We start from the raw sequence: 23,935 nt of genomic DNA on the forward strand, positions 1-23,935 counted from the left end.
TGATAGTGATAACATGAGTGCAAGTATGAACCCTATCTCAGTTATTGAAAAGCGTGTGGAAATCTGAGAGTACAACCCAAATAAAAAGGGTTTTTTTAGCCTGTACAATGAATTAAACATGGTGGTGTTTGTAAAATTGCCTGTTCCATCTGGGATGCAAGTATTTGTAAAATTGCCTGTTCCATCTGGGATGCAAGTGTTTGTAAGATTCACAATTCCATCTGAGGTGTAGATGCCAAAATTCTGACCATACCACATCTCGTAAAAGTACCAGGCAGGTGTCTCCATCAGTATCCACCTTATTAGGCTATATATCTGCACAACTCCACAACACCAAATTATGGTGTTAATAGTTGACCAATACTTTAAGAAGATCATAATTGCTTTCAATCCCTTAAACAGAGCAACTGGGATGAAGAGTGGATTCATAGCTGGCAGGCTCTGTAAAAGTCAGAGCTAGCTAGCTTTGCTCTAAGGGAGAAAGAAATCCCTTTGTTTTCTACACAAAAGTTAGATAGCAATGCTGAGAATGTGCAGCAGCCCTTAATGTTGACAATTTGTCTGGTATTTCAAGGTCACGTTCTCTGTGAGCAGCTACGGAAAGATAACACTCCCAACACTCCCGTAACGAAGCTCTTTAAGAGCAAAGAGAGAGTTGTTCTAAAAGCTAAAAAGCTCTATGCCCGCATTCTCCACCAAAAAATCTGTCACGGGTTACTTAGATTTACCTATGCCCGTGACAGGGGAAGCCACCCCACGCCCCCCCCCCCGGGGCCTGGAAAGGAGGGGGAAAAGGGGAGTGGGATAAAACAGCGACAATCTAAGGAGGAAAAACTTATTTTACTAAATATGATATCGAAATACAAGATAACACAATATAATATAATTAAGGCTAACAAAATCGAACGAAACAGAGAGAGAGAGAGTCTCCGAAAACCGAGAGGCCTACTGTGAACTCTAGGCGACACGGCTGGAACGCTTCCCACTCTCCGAGAAGTTCGAGAGAAGAAGGAGGGCACTCCAGCCTGGGAACGAGATTATATAGAGTCCTGGTCCCGTGACTTATTGTTACTCCTGTTGTTCTCTGGGATATGTAGTCTTCTTCTGTGGACTGCACATTCAACAGAAGTATCCATACTTGACATGATGTTATGATGTGGAATACTGATAGCAAAATTACAAAATTACAAAACCATGACACTATGTGACTGAGCCTGAAGAAGCCAAATTTGAATGCGAGGTATCCATTCCTTCTGTGAAACCTCCCAAGTGGTATCTACGTGGGAAGTCTTACAGGCTGGCAGAAACTTGATTATGCAGCAAGAAGGCACCATCCACCAGCTGACCATACCGAAAACCACCACTGATATGACAGGCACCATTCAGTTCTCAATTGGCAAATCAAAATCCACAGCCAATCTGCTCGTCAGAGGTAACATATCCTGGCTTGGTTTACATCATGAAGATGAAGAATTAATTAACGTACAGTCTTCCTTCACTGGGGTCTTTGAAATATTGTGTGTGTGTCTGGAGGGTCTGCTCCATTTCCATTTAAAAGTCGTTGGACACTAAATGAGACAGCTGCATCTCAGTAAAAGATCTGTTTGAATAGTTTTGATGTGCTTACTATTCAGATCTACAGAGCTGACGTTTTGTCCTTGGCTATAGCAAAGAGGTCAAATCAGGTGAAATTAATTGTATTTCAGAACTAGACAAGTTGAAGTTTGGTAGCACATAAGTTTGATGCCATTTCTCATTGATTTCATCTGAAAGAAACTTCCAGGCTTTTTGTCCGCTGTTGTCCCCAGCGTAAGATTATCCATTCACATCCTAAAGTACTTGTTATATTTTTAACTCACTCTTATTTGAATAAAAGCCTCAACATTTGGGAGCAATTTAATAAGCACAGAACAAGAGCTGGACCTTGCATTTGGTAGATAATATACAGTATTACTTTATAGAAATGTAGTCAATGGCATTCCCTATAGACAATTGTTTTTTTTATCTTTAGAGTGGTTCAAAAAACCATTGTGAACATGAGATTAATTGAAATGGAGCAGACGCAAGAGACTTTCCTCTTCTTCCAATTGTCCTCATCCTTTCTTCTCTTCCACCCCTGTTTTGCAGATTACCATATAGAAATCACCAGGAAGTTGGAGGACAAGACAGCTTTGGAACGTCATTCTGTCATCCTGTCCTGTGACTTCAGGCCTTCTCCAAAGGTTGTGAAATGGTTCAAGGGCCACACACCCATCGAGCCCTCTGAGAAGTACAAGATCAAGAGGGATAAGCATTCAGCAGAGCTCAAGATTCTGAAGCTGAAGCCCGATGATGCTGGTGTGTACAAGTGCAAGGCAGGAATTGCAGAGACTGAAACCACGCTGACAGCTGAAGGTAAGAGCAGGGGGGGTGGTCTCTTACATGTCCTATTTCACCTCAGATTTCTCTTCTTGAGGTTGATTTCTGCCGTTCTCTCCTGCTAACTTTATAAATGTATAATCTTCACTGAGAATACTACACAAAGATCGTTTAGTCCAACCATTCTACCACATCCCAGTATGATTTATAGTAACAGTGGTAACAGTTCACCTTGTTTCCCCACAGCCCGCAATGTAGAAGTAACGAAGCACTTGCAGGATGTAGAAATTGAAGAAGAGAGCTCTGCTGTCTTCTCCTGCGAGCTGTCCCATGATGACGAGGACGTGGAATGGTTCCTGAATGGCAACCTCATTTACACCAACAATTACAAGGACATCAAGAACGTTGGCAATTGCTGCAAACTGACAATGAAGCAGGTTAAGCCTGAGGATGCTGGCACAGTGACAGTGAAGTCAGACAAGGTGTCAGAAAGCGCACCTGAAGGTGATAGGTGGGTCTGATCACACCCCTCCTGGATGTAAGAGATGCTAAGGAGCCCCAGTTCATTCTATTGTGCAGCAGTCCTGCTTCTAAAGCTCACCTCTCTGGGGTGACAAGACATCAGGGGCTTTCTTCCAGTGGAAGGTTCCATTGCAGCAGATATCAACGAAGGAGGATGGTTTTGGTGTCCTGCCAAAGCATTCCATTGCTTTTTATCATCATTTTACTTAACACAAGAAGAGTTACAAGAGCAATTTCTTTTACTGCTTCAGTAACATGCAGTGTCAATGCTGTTGTCTCCAAGTATTTATGACTGCAGGGAGAGCTCATTCAGTGTGTGTTTTGCCTCTGGAATGACTAATGACCAGGCTGTGAGTAACCTGATCTAGCTGTGAATGTCCCTGTTTATTGCAGGGGAGCTGGGCTAGATGGCCTTTAAGGGTCTCTTCCAATTCTAAGGATACTGTGATTCTAATCTGATCTCCCCAGCAATTAAGCTCTTTTACTCTATGCACTCCAGAGTTTGAAGGATTTCATTTTTCTCCTTTCTTTTGCATTTGGTGGGTGTTTTTTCCCCATTATAAACATCTGATGTGTGAAATAGAAGATAGATAAAAGGAGTCAATAAAACAGGAAAATCAAAATTGTTCAGCAGCTTATCCTCTTAATCCTGAGGCCTGCTGTATGAGCTCTGCTGTACGTGAGGGCAATGCCGGCTCTCCAGCTTTAGAAGAGCTGCATCCCAATTACTTCATATGATATCAGTCCCACCCACCGGCAATGCAGGCTGTCCCTCCTGTTCCCTGTATTCTCCTCCTGATTAGTTCAGAATACCATAAAGCGCATTCAGTCAACGGACATGAAACCGCTTTAGGTTCTATACTGGTGTCGTCAGTACTGGTAAAGATTTATTGATCCCTATTTAAAAATCTGAAAGCAACTGGAAATGTCTCAACTTCTGTATCACGTTGTTCTTTTTTGCCTGTTTAATTGCAGAGAAGCCTGCTGTCTTCATGAAGTCCTTGGATGATGTTTTTGTTGAGGAGCGGGGTGTGATTAAATTGGAATGCGAAGTCTCTATAAAGAGAAGGTCAAACCAGTGTGGAAGAAGGACGGGGTTCTGCTCTCTTCTGGCAACAAGTATGAGCTGGTAAAGTCTGGGAAGACCCTATGTCCCCTTATCCATGACCTCGAGAAGTCAGATGCAGGTTTCTATACCTGTGATATTGGCACTGATGTTGCCAAGTCAAAGGTCGGCATTCAGGGTAAGTACTGTGGAAAGCAAAGGAGTGCTGAAAGCACATTCAGTGTGGTCACTATGTCTTACACATATTCCCCCACGAGCCTTAATAGTTTCTACAATAGAAGTGTATTACTGCAATTTAGCGCAGTGATGTCTGGAAAATTCCCATTGCTTTTGATGTAAATGTGTCTCATTTTGCCATGAAAATCACCAAACACATCAAGAATGTCCTGGAAATATTTCCTTTCTAAATTTCCCTAAAATGGAGAAATGGTTTGAACACCAGTAGGGGTAGGATGGTAACAAATTAGCTAATAGAAACATTTGATTTCTTGTCATAGGCAAAACCCTTTTTCTCACACAGCATCCTAGAGTTGTCCTCTCTGTTAGGTTGTTCCCTCTGTGGCTCATTGAATCTTCATTCTGCTCCATGGGCATAGCTGCTCGCCTTGTAGTTCTTCCAGAGCAAAGACAAGAGATTCACGTCTCTTTTTTTTTATAGCTTTCTGGTAATTCTGAGTGGAGAATGTCTTAGAGAATACATCTGTAAGGAATGCAGCCATGTTCTGCAAATCCTGAGTTAAAACACCAGTGCTGCTACTCATGTCAGTCACAAATGCCTTTTCTCCATATAAACCTCATACTAACCTATCTCTTACCTTCCAGAGCTGAATAGTGGCATTAGCAAACGGCTGAAAAACACTGAAATCCAGGAGGGAGAAGATTGTACTTTTGAATGCATTCTGTCCCATGAAAGCATTGATGAGTTCAACTGGACACTGAATGGAAGCAGAGTGGAAAGTGGTGGGTGATTTAAAGCTTCTAACGTGAGTCAGAAATAGGCTCTCCTTATCAAAAGTGTGACTCCTACTGACGCTGGGGAAGTGGTTTTTACTGCCCGTGGTCTAACCTCCAAAGCCTCTCTGTGAAAGGCAATGAGATGGGAGAGATTCTGGGGTCTGATTCCTTCAACTGTCTTCTGATAAGATTGTCGTGAGAGCTAACTCATAATATGGTTAAAGTGAATAGCAACCTTCTACTTGAACCTTGAAGCACTGAGAATTTCTCTTAAAAATAAGTAAAAGGAGGAACCATTTGACACAAATGTGAGAACTACCCAAAGCACTGGGGTAGTGTTGGAAATGGGCATCTCACTACAGCTTGTTCCATTAACAGTAAATCAGGAATGCTCTGTTGAGGGAACTGTGGGAGCAAATATCCTCTAATTATAAGCTGAAGGGATGGCCTTCACACCATCTAGCTGTACAACAAATTCCTATCTAGAACATGTGCATCTGAGAGCATCATCCGAGGCTCCCAGTGTGATCAGTGGAGAGAAAGAAGAGGCAGTTTTCAGACATGGTTCATCATCCTCAATGGGGTAGATTTAAGAGAGAATTAATGGTGCCTGGAATTCTATTGTCTGTACTTTACAGATTACTGCTGGCTGTAGGATGGCGTCTGTTGCAAGTGCCTCTCTAACTTATCTCCAGCATGTTGATGCATGTATTTTGAGAGAGGCATCCTACCCTAAGTGTATGTTACTCAAAAAGCAATGTTTTCTTCCAGGAAAACCTACTGAGGTTTCAAAACAGCTGGAGGATAAGACAGCAGCAGCAGGGCAGGACATCAGCATGAGCTGTGAGCTGTCAAAACCGGATTTGAACATCAGGTGGTACAAGGATGGCAAAGCAATCAGAAAAAGCCAGAAGTATGACTTGCAGCAGGAGGGAAGGAACTGGGGCCATTCTGATCATCCATGACTCTACTGCCAAGGACAGTGGGGAGTACCCCTGTGAGACAGAGGACTCCATAACAAAAGCCAGGGTCACTGTGCAAGGTGAGTTGAAAAGCACACTGGGGATGGCATGTAGAGAAGTCGAGGTAAATATCTGCAGCCTGTGGGTGATGTTTTTCTCTTCTGTTTCCTTGAGCAGGATCAATTCTTAGTTTTCAGAAAATATGATGGATTAAAATCTTTTCCTTAAAATAATCTGGAAACTGAATGATTCTCCAGTGTGATGTGGATCTGGGCAGCCTGGTCTGGTGGTTGGTGACCCCTTGGCAGGGGGTTTGAAACTAGATGATCTTTGAGGTCCTTTTCTACTCAGGCCACTCTATGATTCTGTGATCATTCTATGATTCTATGATCTTGGGTGTTAGTGAGCCACGAAAAGATGGCAATCTGAATTAGTCTATATTGAATATGTGTAATCAAAACTATATGCAGTTTATCAGATGAGATCCTACCAGCGCATGTATAATGGTATTGAACTTTCCAGATATCTACTGGAATTATCAAACCTATGTAAATGGGTGGACTCTGTGGTCTTCTTAGACTCTTTGCATCTCTATGTGATATTCTGAAATGAGGGCAAAGGAGATTCAGGACACCTCTGTATGCTTGGGACTTGTTGGGGTAACAGATCCCTTTGTCCTACACCCTCATCCTTTTTTTTTTCCTTCCAGAAAAACCTAATTACTTTATCAAGGAACTTTCAGATGTGAAAATTGAAGAAAGTGGAAGTGCACTTTTTACATGTCAGAGCGAGAAAGCCGCATCCTTCGTCATATGGAGGAAAGGCATTGCTGAGCTCAGGCCTGGCAGGAAATACAAGAGGGCACAGAAAGGACGAGACCTGCAGCTGTGCATAAAAAATCTGGAGAAAAGTGACAGTGACGTGTACACCTGTGACATTGGTGATGCCCAGTCCAGAGCCAAGCTGGTTGTACAAGGTATGTGTGAGAGCCATATGACTGCGCATCCTGTTTCTCCACTACCAAGACATTATCCTGGTAGAATTTGTACGTTTATGGCAGGTCTTTGGGGCTGCAGCTGTCTGGCCTGAATAGCGGTTCACAAGCCATGCACAGAGCAAGCTGCACGGAAAGGGAAAGAACTACCGACTAGAGCAGTGCCATTGAGAACTTTATGTATCATTTAAAAACCAAAAATGCTGATGTACGGTGAGGCTGGTGACCCAGAAATCAGTGTGAACTTTCTATCTCTGACCTTTCTGAGTTAAAAATAGTCCTCCAGAGTTCTAGGCAAAAATTCCCTTATGCTGCATTCTGGGTAGTTGTCACGGTTTAAACAAAAATCTACCTGTGTCCGTGACAGGGGGGCCACAGGCAAGCGAGGTGCTAGAAGGAGCTGAACCTCTGTCCCAACTACTTCAGAAGCAGCCCAAACCCCCTCGTACATGGCTAAGATCTCCTTCTCAGTTGGAGTGTAGCACTCCTCAGACCCTTTATATGCTCGACTCCAAAGTCCCGGGGGTTGGCCTTGGGTTTCTCCTAAAGCTCTTTGCCACAAACTCCAAGTGGGACCTTTCTCTCCAGCAGCAGTGTAGAGGATGTTCTTTACATCCTGTCCTGTCCGTACTGGCCCCAAGGCCACGGCACGGGCTATCTCTTGTTTTACCTGCTCAAAAGCCTGCTGCTGCTCAGGACCCCATGAGAAATTATTCTTCTTCCGTGTTACCTGATAGAGGGGGCTCACTATGTGGCTGTAGTTTGGGACATGCATTCTCCAAAAGCCCACTACTCCCAGAAAAGATTGGGTCTCTGTCTTGTTGGTGGGCGGAGACATAGCAGTGATTTTGTCAATCACATCTGCTGGGATGTGTCAATGCCCATCTTGCCATTTTACACCTAAGAACTGGATTTCCTGGGCAGACCCCTTCACCTTGCTGCGCTTAATGGCAAAACCAGCTTGCAAAAGAATTTGGATTATCTGTTTTCTTTTCTTGAAAATCTCTGCTGCTGTATGGCCCCACACGACAATATCAACAATATACTGCAAGTGTTCGGGAGCAGTAAAATTATTCATGCTTTATATGATGTTATGATGTGGAATACTGATAGAAAATTACAAAATTATTAAACCATGACACCCTGGTATTTTTCTTTTTTTTTCTTAAGTATTTTCCTTTATTTTTTCTTAAGTATTTTCCTTTTTTTTTTCTTAAATATTTTCCTTTTTACTATTTAAATGTTATGGGCACATCTTATAGAAACACAAGGCTGTTTACAAAGAAGTGCATGCTGTGTTGCTGTATGATGAGCAAGATACATCTATTCTTCATCTAGCAGGAATAGTTGCTGAGCCTTAAGAACAGTTTCAGAAAGCTTTGGGAATTTGGGCGTTTTCCTTGTTTCTGCAACACAAAATGAAAATTTACGCTGTATACAAAGAAAAGGGGAGTCCGAACTTGTACGTTAAATTTGAAGGAGATCAATCTGGGGTAATATTTAAAAAAAAAAAAAAAAAAAAAAAAAAAAGGGAGTGTGGTCATCAAATACTATAAAATATATTAGCTGTTACTAGAATGCCACTTATCTTCCCCCCATACGAATCACTGTCATGTTGTATGTGAATTTGTGAGGTGGGTTTTGAAGCTGAAATTAAAAACTTCTTGTATGGCTGTCTTCATAGTGGCTATCCAGACTATGTGTAGAAAAACAGCTATTATGTAGTCAGCTATTCACCAGTTTTAACTGATTATAAATTACGTTTCAGGGTGGAGAACATAGCATAGTGCCTGACACCTGTGTTGATCCTGAGGGCATTCTTGATTCTGTGCATTATGATGTCATGGATATTAAAGAGCAAGCTGAGGCAGCACATAGTTCCATTGTATCCCTGGAGGACCCGAAGGAAGATACTGGCTGGTTTGAAAAGCAGCTGGAGAAAACTAACTTTGAACTGATGGAGACCAAAGAAGAGCTAACAGAGAAAAACACCAAACTACTTAAAACTGAAGAAGAGCTGATGCAGAAGAACAAAGGTGAGTTATGCGATGTGAAAGGTAGAAGACAGAAATAGTTCATTAATCTAAAAGAGAAATAACCAGTTTGAGTAGGAATTAGAGGAGATGTTCTACCTTTGGAACCATAGCCTGTAGATAAGTGATAGTTTGTTCCTTGTGTATATTCAGGTTCAGCAATTCCACGGTTTTTGGTTATTTCTTGTCTTTTTTTCCCCCTCTCCTTTAAACTGCAACTAGCAGCTTTACGCTTTCGTAAGTATGGGGTTAAACGTCTATATCTTGATTTTTACTTTTATATTGTAATCTCTACTCTTCTTTATGTCTTGTTGATGCAATGTTTTCGTTCCAAGAAATATAGAAAACTTTTGAATCACTCCCAATAAGTGAAGACCACATGCAAATTAATTAATCTGTTCAAAAGCTACCTAAACGTTAGAATATCTGGAAAAATTGATTACTTAATAAACTATCTATTGGCTACTTATGTAATACAACCTTTTCTGTGTGTTACAGACTTTGAAATGCAGGTGATTAAATTGGATGAGTCTGTTGAGCAACTTAAAGAAGCAACTGAGGTAACTTTATCAAGAAGATGTTGTGTAAAATTGTTTTAATACCAACTTGTGGTAGCTTAAAATGCTATTCCAGTAGGCTCCATTACTAGATTTCTTACCGAGCTTAGCTTAACTGAATTTGCCTTTAATGCATTGTGTAATTCAGCTACTTAACACTACATTAGAAACTGATGACTGAATTTTTTTTATTTTTTATTTCCAATCTCAATCAAGGTGCAGAAAGATGACATTATTACAGAGCTACAAGACTTAAAATCTCATTTAGAAGAAAAAGTAAAAGATTACGTGAGTTTTACACATCTCCGTATCCTTATACAAAAAAAGAAAAACACTAATTCTATGCTTGTAATCAACACATTTTTGGAAAACTGATTTTCTGTATGTAGCTGGTACTTGCTTGAAATTGTAAACAATTCAAATTTATCTGAAGGTAGTTGTTGTTAACACAAACAACAAAAATATCAGCGTGTTCCACTAACTCCTGCCTCACACTCCTACATCAGAGGAAGAGCAACAGTAAAAGTATGTTGAGTTGAGTTGGAAGTACGAGTATGAATGGTCAGGATATCTCCACGGTCTATGCAGTCCATAAAACTTTATCCTGACTAATGTACTGCGAGCTACTGAATATGTGAAGACTAGCTTGATTAAGTATGTGTGCATCCCACTTCTGGTGGTTTTTGTTCATTTTTTGATGTTTGGTAGCCTGAAGTAGCTCTGAAAACATTTATAGTTAATTCTGTCACTCAGATCTCTAACCCTGTAAGCTTAGCAACTTGACCCTTCTTAGTCTTTGACTGTCTGCATCACTGCAACTTAGTATTTCCATGGTATTAAAGCTGACTGTGATGAGTAGTCATGTCCTCACCTATTACTTCTTCCAAGAACAAGGCTCCAACTCTATCTGTGAGATTGTGTGGCCTGAACACTTCTGAGGCTTTTCTTTTCATAAGTTACTAAAGATGAATAATCAGTCCTTGGCAGTGCCAGCATGGCTTAACAATCGTCATCTTGTAAGTAAGGAAGCTTCACTTGTGGTCAAGGACACAATCTAAAATATGCGTGACAGAGCTGACTAAGCTTTAAGGTTGGATTATATCTGTCACGATGAAAGTGATTTTAGCAGCTTAGCAGAAGTGTGATGTGATGAACTTGTATGAGAGCTGACCATTTGCTCTTTGACCATGTTTGTAATTTTGTTGACTTCTTGGAAACAGGAAATTCTTTGATAAACCGGTAAACTCTTGATTGTGTGCAAGTCTTTTACTTTGTAACCTGCTAGGCTCTTGCTTTCCCTTGTATACTCTACCGAGTATTGCACTTGTCATTATCTGAAGGTGTACTTGTTCTGTCTGCTATTGAGATTTGTAACTGATGTCTATAGAGTCACCGGGTAAATATTTTAGCTGTATGGTTTTGTGTAAATATTTGCCTACAGAAGATTACTGAGACTTAAGTGCTCCTTTTGTTAAGCTTCAATGTAACTGATCTTATATCAATACAGGAAAAGACTACCTACCATTTAACTACCATTAAAGCAGAACCGGCAGAAGAGAACACTAATAAAGGAACTGAAAGCAGCCAATTTTCAGTGCCTTCAGTTAAAGCACTGAAACAAGAGAAAGCTGAGTTGGAAGTGGGAAGAAAGCGCAGTACTGATGAAGATAAGCCTACTGTGGAAGAGCCACCTCCAAAGAAAGGTACAGTTTCTTCCATCGTTGAACAGAGTGTCTTCCAAAACAATAAATTGCTTCCTATTCCGGATAGGAAGCAAAAGGCTGTGAAGCGCGTACCTTATGGTATAAGGAGAAAAGCCACTGTGTTAAACTGTAAATAGAAGTAACTGTTATGTAAATATCCCTTTTTCAGAAGGTCCTATGCTGTTCATTTTTGAATGCTTAAGAATAAAAGTTTTTTGCACTATTTTTTTCCTTTTTGCTGCTTTTTCCTCATCTGTTGATGCACTTGCAGATTTGGTAATAGTTTTAAAGCAGTTTCTTTAGGATTGTTTCAACTGCTGTTGCTGATCTTCTGAGTAGCATCACCTGCTCAAGTGCTTTTTTTTGTTTGTTTGTTTTGTTTTTCCTGAAGCAACTATCAAAATTGTTGACGACCTGCCAATTGCTCGCTCATGGGCAATATTTGAGCAAAATGGTTTGGATAAGCTCTGATGCATTTAACTTCACTTCTGGGCACAGCTGAGCATCAGTGTTCCTAGAATTACGGAAGGCATATACAATGTAGAAGGGAAAATGTAAAACTTAGCTGTATTCCCTTCCTTTCTTGTATTCCTCTTGCAAAATATGTGCAAGGGAGAAAGTCAAGGCCTTCTTTGGATGAGATGCTGTTCTTGGATGATTTGTCCCTGCTGCCTTTATTTGGCATAAATATTGAATCCTAATGTGACCACTGAATGGCATCACATATAAGCATCTTACCAGAGACTGAGGGAGGGATGTGGACTCCTCCATACTCCAAATAGTAGTGGGTTTGTTCTAATCATATGACCAAAGCTCTCATTTAAAAATTAATGACAGCAATGCTCCACATAGGAATTAAAATGGGTAGCTGATAGTCACAATGTCAGCATGAAGTTTTCTGTTAAGAAGTACTGAGTATTCAATCATGTTAAAATTTTCTTCTATTTGTGAGTATTAATAGCGTCCAATTTCAAAAACCGCTTAATATATATTCTTTAGCTATGTTAAATATACACAGTAGAACAATGAGCACAGGTATGTTGTGCTGGTTCTTTTGTAGAATTAGTTATATAAGTAGCACAAGCAAAAGTGTTTTAGGAGATGCTAGGTTATCTCAGCTTCAAGTTCAGGGTATTTACACCATTCTCTGAGCTTTTAGGTCTTGTTTCCTATGCTCTGTAATAATGCTTTTTCCCTACTTCCTCTGTAAGGAGCTTCTAGACTGAACATTACACATCTTCTCCCTAGTCTTATTTATCTTGCTTTAGTACTTGCTTGTTGTTTTCAGCATAAAGTGTTTAGATTACTTATAAATCATATTCCCCTCACTAGTGTTGCTGGGAGCAGCAATCAAAACCAAAACCTGGTTTGGGGTGGAATATGCCACTGCTGTTTCTTCAGTATGACTTTTAAATCAGTTGAGGGCTGTATATAAAACTCCTTAGATGAGTTAAGAGGCTGTTTCCATGCAGTACATGTGAATCTGTATGTAATGCAGGCTGCACGTGGGCACTATAAAATTCTGCATTGTAGTAATAAAAGGACTGTACAAGAATCACCATTGAATATATTGTTGTGGTGACCCAATCCCTAGTAAGTCTTGACTTATATTTATTTTTCTAATACTTAAAGTATGCATATTATGGAATGGACATAACTGGATTCTAAAGCAATGATGAAATACAGCAGAAGTCGCTTTTGATAGAAAGAAAATGCATGTGATTTTAGCTAATTGCTCACCAGTTAAAGAAAAAAACAGCCCCAAGCTAATGGAATATTTATGGAAACTTGAATCTGCAAATTTGTACAACTTTATGAGTGAACTTTATATGCAAAAGAGTAAGTGTGGACAGAAGTAGGAATCCTCATATTTTGTTTAGAGAACTGAATAAGAGAGACAGATATCAACACTTAAGTGATCAACTTGTCCAGGGTTTTATCTTTCTTTTGAAAGTAAGAGGACTGTGAGTTGGAATGAAATTTCTTAGAGAACTGTTTATCTACCATTTAGATGTAGATGGAGTGATTCCTGGCTGCCTTATAGGGATTGCTGAAGCACGGAAGATAGAAAGAATATAGCTGTGAATTATCTATCTCGTTCCCATGTTTCTTAAATCTAATCAGATTTTCTACTGGTGTGGAGTGGAAGGTTTGAGTAGTGCCATGGTAAAAGTGTTCTTCCAGACTGAAAACCTTTTGCTGTTAATTCTGTATAGAAATCTGAGGCACCTGATTACGTGTTCAGAGGACTTTAATTCCTTCACTAGTATCAAATACTATGTGATGTGAGGGTATGGCTTGCATATTACGACAGTTTTTCACTTAGAAGTTGCTACTTGGTGTTGTGAACTGCTATGTAATAATGATTTTAATCAATCTGAGCTACATTCCTTTTCCCTTTTTTTTGTTTGTTTGTTTGTTTGTTTGTTTTACAGTAGTTGTAAATGAGAGAAAGAAAAAGAACACTGTAGAGCAAAAGACAATTGAACACATGAAACAAAAGTGCTCCGCGTACCGAAAGGAAGTACTAGCACTGAGGGAAAGAACTGAAATCTTGGAACGTCATTTAACTGTGCTTGAAGAACAATGCGGAAGAGAAAAAAATAAAAAAGAAGATTTCAGTAAGCAGGTAACAAGCCTGCGTATTCAGCTTTCTTTTTCTGAAGAAACAGCTGATGCCCTCCGTGAACAAATTCTGCAGGGTCAAGCTGACTATCGGGAAATTGCTTCTGAACTGGATGAACAGAAATCTATAAATATGACACTAGAAAACAAAAATGCCCAACTAACTAACAACATAGAATTTGCCAAAGAATATATAATTGGTAAAGTGTCACAAGTAAAAGAAATGCGGACCAAATTAGATGAATTATACAAATGTCACTTAGAGTTTCATGCCATCGGTACTGACTTTGTCAGTGTAAAGGATTCCTCAGACTGTGAAAAAGATGAGCCAGGGACATCTCAAATTAGTTCTGCATGCACTCAGTCACAGACTTCTTCCATCTCAGATCTTGTGCAGGACCTCTCTTTTAACTATAGTCTTGAAAGGATTTGGGAATTATGCAGAAGTATTGTTGATGTTTCCTCACAAAAAAGTCAGCACATCAAAGCACTGCTTCAAGACAATGAAAACCTAAAGGCGGGACTGAATAATGCTGAAAATCATAATCGTCAACTTGTAATGAAGCTATGTGAGATTACAACTCACACTAGTCAGGAAGATGATCTTGTGAAACAGTTACATGAGCAAATAGAGAAGAAAACTCAGGACTTTGAAGAAAAGACTGCAGAAGATCAGAGAGTGATTGCACAATTTCAGGAGGAAGTTGCCAACTGTGAGGTAAAAATAAAAGAGCTTGAGTATCTCCTGGAGGCTTCCAAGGCAATGGAAGACAGTGTGTCAAAACTCAATGAATTACTTAAAGAAAAAGAATCTATTATTGTGAATCTAGAGACAGTTACAGCAACTCTGCAGGAGAAGTCTGCAAATGCAGACAAAAAGTTTGAAGACTTAAGTAGCAAAGAAGCAAATCTGATTCAAGAAGTTTTGCAGCTGAAAAACAGCTTGGAGCAGATGAAACATTCTCTTCGGGAAAAGGAAAAGAGTGAAATGGAGAAAGTGCAACGTATAGAATCGTAAGTAACCACTGAGTTAACTTAGAGCCCTTTGAGAATGAACTAGAGTTAAAAATATTTAATGGGAACATCCCTTCGACTTAATGCATTTGCATGCTTATCAATGGCCAAACTACTACTTTAGGATGCTTTGGTATGCTACTTGAGTTCCAAGGGAAAACAGGAGTGTGCAAGGAAATAAAGAATAATATGGGGATTGCTGGTGGTTTTGTTGTACATCCCTCAGAGTAGCATCTGAATAATTTATTGCTTCAGCATCTGATTATGAGAAGCAAGCTGAAATTCAAAAGTAACTGTTTAAATCTTGTCACTGGTCTAGATAGATTTAAGAGTCTATTTACAAATAGAAACCAACAGGCAGGGCATGGATTAAGCTGTAATTGCTGTTTCCATGAGATGTGTAACAGTAATGTTCTTTGTCTCTTTATTTTTAACATAAGGCTAGAAAATATTCTTTCTGAGAGTTCTGCCCTTGTACTGAATTTGAAAAAAGATTTGCAGAGGAAAGAAGAAGAGTATGCAGATCTAAAAGACAAACATTCTGATGCCGAGAAACAAATTCAGCAAGTACAAAGTGAGGTTTGTAGTCAACTGAGATATTTTTTTCTGTAAGATTATGCTTTGCTTTCTGCTGTTAAAAGTTCTCAAACTTTAACTATGAAGCTGGAAATTTCACACTAGTGTGGCTAGCAGCAAATCTTAGGTAAAGTTGCCATTGAAGCTCTAGAGGGGACCAGAAGTTAAAACATGGTTTCGCATAGATAATGAACAGAGGAAAGTAAAGTTGGTTGGTAGTCTGGAATAAGGTTTGTGAAGAGAATAGCTAATCTGCCTCTGGAGGGGACTTGTTATTATCTCTACGTTACTGGTGACTTGCCATTGGTATCCGTGGTAACTCCGAAGGTTAAAACCTAAGTCTTGTGAAAAAACGCTGATAACTGGGAAGAAGAATGCTATTTACTTGAAGAGAAATAGACTAATTTCCAGAGGCTCTTTAATATAAGCATGTATATTTTTTTTCTTCAATTTCAGCTTCAGTGATGTTAATAGTTAAAATTTAATTATTAAATAAGTAGATATTTTAAAACCCATTTTGCAGGATCTTAGTCTGAAAGTTTATTGGGTGTGCTTGGGGTGGAAAATTGAAGCTTAAAAATGAATTCATGTCTTCCTTGGTAACCTTGCACTTGCTGTCATTTTCCTACTCAGCACTTGTTTGTGAATTCCTCTTTATTTAACAAAGAAGTATTTGGCCAGGTTGGATTACAGAAGTCTTTTAATGAACCGTGAGCTGTGCTTACATTACAGGTGTCCGCGATGCGTTCTGTGGAGGAATCCCTCAGGAACAGGATGGATGAACTTGAAAGGATTAATAACCAGTTTAAGGATGAGCTGGATTATAAAGACTATACTATCCAACAACTTAAACAGGTATTTTTCTTGCTCTTAATTTTTATTAAATGAATGATGCAGGTTTTCCAAGCAACAGGAAAAAGGTCAAAAAAAAAAATAAAATTGGAGCAAAATGAAAGTGGCCAACTGAAATTAGTGGTAGACCATGAAAGATATTCAAATAATTAGTCACTACAGAGCACTGGCAGATTGCTTTAAATACAATAATCTGCATAGTAAATACATATGTAATACATGCATGTAACCTGATCTTGTTGAGTGACATCACGATATGTTAATTGAAATGTCTTACCATAAACTCTTTTTATCAGCTTGAGTCCTTATTTATGCTATATGAAAAACTTATTAATTCTAGGCTGTCTTAAAGATTCTGCTTGTTTCTACTGTGTATGCTTTTCTTTCAACATGAAATATAGGAGCTGGAGGAAAGGGACCATAATATTCAAAAGTGGCGTGAGGAGAGAGATCAGTTAGTAGAAGCTTTGGAAGAACAGCTCAAAACTTTGGCTTCTATTGCCATACAAAAAGAGACAGAAATAGCAGAACTGAGACAATCTGCCTTAAAGGATTCAAGCAAGGTCAGCTCTCCTTTCCTCCTACCTGATTAGCTACCCATAAATTCTGTAAAACTCCTGTACCTGCTCTTTGTATTCTTGGTGTGGTTCTGTTCTTGAACACTGTCGTATTGACATCATGTGCAACTAACCAAAAAAAGCACCAGCTTTTATTTTTGTTCTTCAGAAACAGAATTTCTGTTAATTACTAAAATTTCAATTTTTTCAGTAGTTCAGATAAGCAGATGTCAGTTTGATGCTTATGATCCTACAATCATACTGGACATCTGTAGCTTTTTCTGATAATTCACAGCATTTCCGGATCCCAAGCTAGGCTCAATACTCAGACAGTAGTTCTGTCTCAGGTTTCTTACTTTCTTTGCTTTCTCTGAGGTAGTATCTACAATGGCATGAAAAGACAGAAGGGGACGTGGAGAGAGATTAAGGGAAGCATCAAAAAGCAGAGGGGGGATGATCTCTGGAAGTTGCATTTCTTATTTCAACATCCAGCTTTTAATCAGGATAGCCAATCTAAGCCGTAGCATAGAATTTCAGAAGCTAAACAGAAGACTAAATGAGTTGTGCTCTTTTGAGAATGTTTGGATTCACTTTATCTGAGAAGAAAGATGTTCTCATAGCAAAACTTCCCCTACAACTGCCGACTTTCTCACAGTACCGAGGATTTGGGAACAAATAAAAGCTCGGGTTATTATATCTTAAGAGAGATGAAGGCTGAAGCACATAAGTAAAATAGAAGAATCAAAATATATTGTATTACAACTTCCCAGGCAATTCTGTGACTACTGCACTTGTAACAGTGACCGTACAAATCCGTGAAATGTTACTGTTCTTGAATAGTTAAGTGTTCTAGCCTGCAATTCTAAAACTGATGCTACTAAGTAATTGCAATACTGCTTGTGTGTGTTAATTCCTTTTGCCAATCCCACAACTCAGCAGTTTTTACTGTTTATTAGGATAATGCAACTGTGATAGAAGAGTTAAGAAAAGAACTGGCTGACAAAGATGACTTTATAAAGGAATTAAAACAACGCATTAACCACAGTAGCCCTCAGTGTTTGCCAGAAATACATTTACTTGAAGAAAGACAAAGTAGAAGGAATGACTCTGTAAATGAAAAGGTATGATTATATTTATAGAAAGTAAGTACTTAACATCTTGTTAACCCCTTTTTGTTCTTCTGTTTTCCTAGGAGATACTGGAGCTGGAATCATTTTTCTTAGCATACAGTCCTTTAACTACATATTCAGTGATGAGTACTTGTTTGTTCTTTTTGTCTTCCACTCAAACATGAGCTCTCATCTTCTCAAAAATATTTTATTTACTAGAACACCATCTCTCTGTGTACATTATGGAACTTTTCCATGCAGTTTTCCATGTATTCGTATGTGGATGCTGAAGATTAGGCAGAGGTTTAGCCTTTGGTGTTCTAACATAGCAGCTGTGAGCGTGCAGAGTATGGGGGGAATGGATGACAAAACGACCAGCGTTACAGATTTTGTCCCTAACTAATGTCTCGCTTTCTCTCTTTTGGAGGCAGAATCCTGCCTGAGACTGTTAGTGAGACCCAGTAGGGTGTATCTGAAGATCACACAATGAATAGATGTTACTACCTTCCCACACTTGTGCTGTGTTTCAGCTTACGTGTTCATGTGGCGTCTGAGCTTGAGGTTTTACACTGTAACTTTAGAAAACTCGAGATATTTTGGAGGTCTAATGCATAGCCTAATCTTTACTCCTTTTAAATATTTACAGCCTAGGAAACAACAAAGCAAAACTAAAACTAGAGAAAGTATTCCATTAAGATGCAAAGCTGAAGACAATTATTTGTCACATCGATGTACTAGGAGCCTCACTTCATTAAATGAATCTGAGGTTAGTATGAAACTTCAGATCTGAAAATGTTGTGATTGTATTGCTTTTGATAAGGAATGAATAGGAAAAGATCTCATGTTCTCTAAACAATTCCCAAGTTTTAATTTATTTATCCCTTTCAAGGTGATCAGATCACCTGTTTTTATAGCCTTTGATAGGAATAAAAGCTGTTGAAACTATTGTGTGATGAATTTTTGTCAGGTGCTGTTGAAAACTCTCCTCATGTTAATGCTTATGAAGTGGCTCATGATTAGATAAGTTACTTGGAAAAAATTCATGGAGCCACTGAAACGGGCACAGCAAATTGAACTTACTTTCTTCCTCTGCAGGATTTCTGGATATTGTTTTGTTAGCAGATGATGTTAATCATTCCTATATAAGTTTTTAATTGCTAACTTTCATAAAATAGCAGTTACATATATTTTAAAAACAAAGTATTTATTAACCAGCTTAATTCTTGGAAATACAGTGGGTGGTGATACTCCATTCAGATTCTTAGCAGAGCCTGATAAAGTGGCTCTGACTACTTTTTGTCTTTCTACAATCTTTGGTAACTTTTTGAGAGGAAGAAGACTCCCCTCAGGGGGTTGGAACAGTGTAAGTAGTAAAAGCTGCTAGTCTGTGTTTGGGACACTGGAGTTTGCTAGTTACTAGCAGCAGTAGAAGCAGCCATCTACCATTTCCTGATGTCCCCAGCAGCCTGTCTTCCATGTGTTCAACCAGCATCTGAACTCATTTCTGATATGCTAGCTGAATTCCTGCCATAGAGAAGGAGGAGTCCAGGTGATCTCAGTTCTGACTTTGTTGTTCCTGTTGAGAAAAACAGGATTGGGTGGATTGTGGACAGGAAGTGCTGCTGGGGAAATGCAAACTGACATTTCCCTGTCACTTAGCTGTGCATTTGCTGCCATTTGACCATGAGCAGGTACATGATAGCCTTCAGCTTAAGTACGGTGTCATTGCTTGAATGTCTGTATTCTCTCCAGGGAAAAGATAGCAATGGAGTTCTTTAATGACTTGTACTGGGCTTGCACCTTGCCAGCTGGACCTTACTTATGTAAATAACATCTCTAGTGTAGAAGAGGAAGGGCAAATTCCCTAAGATTAAGCTGGAAGTTAATCGAACACTTGAATCAAATGCTCCTGTTCCTGCCCAGTTCTGACACAGCAGAGTTGAGATGAAGAAAATCGTGTCAGTTCTACCACCATTCTCTATTAAAAAAAAGTGTTGTTGTCTGTGCCCTTGAGAAAAAATGACTTGTAAAGTATCAGGCTCAGTTTAACATGGAGAACTTTTTTTGTGATCATGGATTGGAAATAATTTTAAATGTAACAAGTTCTAGGAAAGAAGGGTAAAACTCTGCTGTAACTGAAATAGACTCCTTCTGTTACAAGTGTTCTTACAGCAGGAAAATTGAATGCTTACATATCCTTTTCCAGATGCTTTATAGCTTTTTAATCTCATGGCTACCTTAACACTTGCACTTAAAATTCTTCTGTGCTATCAGGAGCATTTGGAAACTGTCCTCGACTCTTCTGGAGTGTCCGCAGAAAATGGCAAAACTAGTCGGTTCCCAAAACCGGAGCTGGAAATCCCACTGACACCTCTGCAACCTGATAAGAGGGAGATAAAGCAGCACGGCAGCATGATACCTTTAGGAGTGAAAATGCCTAAGGCAAAAAAGAAAAGAAGTGATGACATGGATGAGGTATGACCTAGACCCAACAGAAAACAAAATATCTGATGCCTTTTTACCATTCTCATTTAAGCATTAAAAAAATGCTATTTCTACCTCAGTAAAGTAGTTGAAGAATTTAATCAATGAACTGCTTTAATGAACAAAACTAATAGCCAAGCTCAGTGATAATGGTTTAAGAGAAGGGAATTTCTCTTAACTCCATTGTGTATTTTCTTTGAAACCTGTAGACATAAATCAGCTTTTTAGACATCATAAGATGTCTAATACTGATATCTTAATGTCCTGTTTTTATAATTGAATGCTTATTTATTATTTGATTTACAGTGGAATAGTTACCACTAGCAGATACTTCCCTACTATTAGCAAAAATGTTTAAAGTGTTCACTTTTGTGACATCAATTGTTCTTTCCAAAAGAATCATGGCTGAAACTTGTCTTATTTTCCCAGGATTTTGTGAAAAGTGAGAACACGAAAAATACAAAATCTGTCATGGCTTTTAATTCACCCTCTGCAAGTGACGAGAAAATGGTTGGTTTTTGTTCTGGTTTTGAAGCTAGCTTGGGACTTCCTGTAATTGTGTGGTCACACGAAAGAAGCAGTGTCTTATCCTTATGTGTATACCTGAATGGGAATCTTACATGCTTATGAGCTCTTCCTATTAAATTCCATAAGCTAACCAAAGGGCAAGTCAGTCTGTCCCCAGAGCGTGTAATGGCTGTACTGTGTAATGATTTGGAGGGAAGGATATTGCACACTGAATAGTTGGGAAGAGAAGCTTTAGTGTATTATCGTGTGCTTTTGTAAGTGAAGCCCTTGTATTAAACTAAGGTTCATATCATTAATATGCATGGCAGTTATTAAAAACAGATGTTCACATGTGATAGCAGTATCCTTGGCATGGTCAGAGTATGAGTAGTAGATTTTTCCCATCTGTTGTCTTCTGTTTTGTATGTTTGTTTATTTTATGTAATTAGAACAGCTTATGTAAGAAACAACTCCACAGCTTGGGAGCTACTTTTAAAGAAACTACTGCCTTATTAAGAAACTTTAAGAAACGTATGCCTTGAAATAGCTGAGATTTTGACAACTCCCTAAAGGGTATAAAATTGTCTACATTACTTGCCGTTGTGGTATCATCAGCATAATGAACAGAGGTGTCAGTAGTAAAGCTCAAAATGTCAACTTAAAATAACGTTGAACTAAAATGAAGTTTAAACAATGCTCTTGTTTCACATGTTCACATCTCTGTTGAACAGAAATCCGGAAAAGACTACTTCCTGAGAAAGCGAGTACATGCTTCAAGACTGACTAAAAAGAAGGATGAAACACTGCAAAAAGTTGGAGATTTTATTCAAAGCTCTCCTTCTATTATACACTCTAAAGGTTGGTGTAGAATAAGTTTTATTCCATGTTTTCTAGACATTGTAGAATGGCTTGTTTCTGCTGTAGGCTATTAATGTATGTGTTCTTAGAGAACTTGTCTGCCATGTTAAGTTGTCCTTTGATTTATGAAGTAAATGCATTTATTCGTCTCTTCAGAGATTCATTATTACATTTGTGAAAACCTACAAGTATACAGAGAAAGTTGGTTCTGTCTTGTGCTTCTGTCAGCACGAAAGTTAGGCCTGTTGTTTAACTCCTGCTGAAGTTTCTGACTTCCAGCGACTTCTGAGCCATGATTGTCTTTCATACTCCATTTTAATGCGTGCTTTAAGCTGCCGTACCTGAAGCTATAAACTGTTTCAGCTATAGAAGCAATAAAGAACCTCGACGAACAAATACAGTTTCTGAGTATTTTCACTTAAATTTTACGTGTCATTTATAAACCAAGTTTGTTACGAAGCTTTTTTTGCATTCATTGATTTAAAGACTCACAAAACCAGTAAGTTGATTGGTTTATGTATCAAAACAAATTTCTTCTAGCCAAGAAGCTGATGTCAGCAGTAAGTTCTCCTAAATCAAATGAACCTGAAAGTCTCGAAGAAGGAGAGACCAAGCCAAAACGATGCAAAAGGAAGCTGTATTCCACTGTCGTTTCTGGCCCTCTAGAAATACCTGCTTCTTCGGTAAGCGATTATACTGTAGTCTTGGCTTAAAATAAACTACTCAGGAGTCCAAACAGACTGGAGGTTTCATCTATTTGCAGGAGGAGGTTGAAAGTACTGAGGTATTTCTTTATTCTACCAAGTCATTCTTGTTGGTCTTCCTGCTGTTCTGTTTTATTGTGTCCTCAAAGATCTCTGTGTTTGGCTGGCTTACAGTACAGGATTTTGTACATTCTCCATATTTGTTCCTTGTGATTAAGCTGCATTAAAATGATCTCGGTATCCCATAGTTTTCTGAATAAAATATAATAAGCAAATGCCATTCTGAAATCCATTTAGGGGAAGAAATATGTTTGCGTGGGTCAAGAAGAGCTTGTCAGTCTTGTGTGAAAAGATGAGTAACTTTTGAAATGTTTTCTTCAGGAATCTGAGGAACAAAAGAAGGAAAGTGATCATCTGACCATCAAGCGACGGCTGAGATCCAGAGCAGCTAAAAAACCTTGAAGAAGCATGTTTGTTCCCCTTTCTCAGGACATACTTTTATCATATTATTAAAACTGGTTGTTAATAAACAGTAACAGTTACTCCGTTGTGTTCTTAAATTTGTATATAGGTGTACAGTGTCTCTCTGACAGTTTCAAACTGACTCCATTGAGGCTGAAATAAATACAAGCTTTCTTAAACTGGGTTTGGATTTTATTGTGGTTAAGGGTTTATTTATTTTTGTCTTGCCTCCCCTGTATAGGAACAGTATCTCTAGGACTGATTGCTATTTACCCATTGTGCAGTAATAACTGTACTTGTTCAGGATGGCCTGGCTTGCTTTTTTCACGTGACTGGTGTACTTAGCAGAACTCTGGGGGAGAGAAGAGCATGAATACACATTTGTGTATTAAATCAAATGTATTGAATATACATTTGTGTATACTTAATTTTTGGATCTTTTTAAAGAATTTTCTTTGGAGAGAAGATGGTGCCAATTCCTCTGTGTGGAAGAAAGATGCTTTCCCTCACTTGTGTGAATTCAGCTTTAAATTAATAAACTTAGAAAAATAAGCCAAATACATTTGGGGGGAATTCTAATATCCATGAATGTTTATCTACTGTTTGAAGTGTTCCAGTCTGGAGTAAACATTTCAGAGTATATTCTAACCATCCCCCAACCCTTCTGTTTGTGTTTTGTAAAGAGATGAAATTACTTTCGCAATGACCTGTATTTGATATGCAAGAAATAAGGTAATCCCAATGAGTTTATTTGCTCTGATTTCTTGCTCAGGCAGCTTTCTCTATTTTGTTGAATTACTGCCAACCATACAAATACTGTTGGTTTATTTTTCTCTTTTACTTGGACTACTGGATTGTTTTGAATGTTCATTTTTGGTCTGTTTCATTCCCATCATGCATCTTTCGTAGGTGTCCAACCTTTTGGCTTGCCTGGGCCATGCTGAGTGAAGCGCAACTGTCTTGGACTGCATAAAAAATATATTTTATAGATAATTAACAAAACTTTTATTTTTATTAAATATTTCCTCTTTTTATTAA

At 38.7% G+C, this 23,935-nt stretch overlaps 2 protein-coding genes across 4 annotated transcripts; both read left to right on the top strand.

The window, feature by feature from the left end:
• Window positions 1-5,675: 5,675 nt before the first annotated feature.
• LOC146754357 (kinesin-like protein KIF20B) lies at window positions 5,676-15,400 on the top strand. The gene is made up of 8 exons (XM_085527538.1): window positions 5,676-5,942; window positions 6,572-6,838; window positions 6,888-6,898; window positions 8,625-8,892; window positions 9,388-9,449; window positions 10,954-11,149; window positions 13,585-14,788; window positions 15,229-15,400. The coding sequence occupies exons 1-8, from the start codon at window positions 5,786-5,788 to the stop codon at window positions 15,398-15,400; spliced, it is 2,337 nt and encodes a 778-aa protein (XP_085383664.1). The 5' UTR covers window positions 5,676-5,785.
• Window positions 15,401-16,100: 700 nt separating this feature from the next.
• On the top strand, window positions 16,101-23,076 carry LOC146754358 (kinesin-like protein KIF20B). Of its 3 annotated transcripts, XM_085527587.1 has the most exons (7): window positions 16,101-16,219; window positions 16,618-16,779; window positions 17,730-17,894; window positions 18,529-18,648; window positions 21,605-21,731; window positions 22,272-22,414; window positions 22,817-23,076. In XM_085527587.1, exons 1-7 carry the CDS (start codon window positions 16,106-16,108, stop codon window positions 22,895-22,897), a joined length of 912 nt encoding a protein of 303 aa, XP_085383713.1. In that variant the 5' UTR covers window positions 16,101-16,105; the 3' UTR covers window positions 22,898-23,076. The 3 variants fall into 3 exon arrangements, with proteins under 3 accessions (XP_085383713.1, XP_085383716.1, XP_085383714.1); XM_085527590.1 differs by lacking the exons at window positions 17,730-17,894; window positions 18,529-18,648; XM_085527588.1 differs by lacking the exons at window positions 21,605-21,731; window positions 22,272-22,414; window positions 22,817-23,076 and adding an exon at window positions 20,796-21,101.
• The last annotated feature ends 859 nt before the right edge of the window (window positions 23,077-23,935 follow it).

The sequence above is a fragment of the Coturnix japonica genome, chromosome W, assembly GCF_054131305.1.
Source record: "Coturnix japonica strain WE chromosome W, WE-NBRP24, whole genome shotgun sequence".
NCBI classification, from domain to species: Eukaryota; Metazoa; Chordata; class Aves; order Galliformes; family Phasianidae; genus Coturnix; species Coturnix japonica.

What these genes read in the sequence shown, in the direction of transcription:
- LOC146754357 (XM_085527538.1), top strand. Translation starts at nt 5,786, where the DNA reads ATGGCAAAGCAATCAGAAAAAGCCAGAAGTATGACTTGCAGCAGGAGG. An exon ending in GCTGATGCAGAAGAACAAAG is followed by an intron (nt 8,893 to 9,387) that starts GTGAGTTATGCG and finishes TGTGTGTTACAG; the next exon opens with ACTTTGAAATGCAGGTGATT. An exon ending in AGAGCCACCTCCAAAGAAAG is followed by an intron (nt 11,150 to 13,584) that starts GTACAGTTTCTT and finishes TTTGTTTTACAG; the next exon opens with TAGTTGTAAATGAGAGAAAG.
- LOC146754358 (XM_085527587.1), top strand. Translation starts at nt 16,106, where the DNA reads ATGCGTTCTGTGGAGGAATCCCTCAGGAACAGGATGGATGAACTTGAA. An exon ending in CCTTAAAGGATTCAAGCAAG is followed by an intron (nt 16,780 to 17,729) that starts GTCAGCTCTCCT and finishes ACTGTTTATTAG; the next exon opens with GATAATGCAACTGTGATAGA. An exon ending in TTCTATTATACACTCTAAAG is followed by an intron (nt 21,732 to 22,271) that starts GTTGGTGTAGAA and finishes AATTTCTTCTAG; the next exon opens with CCAAGAAGCTGATGTCAGCA.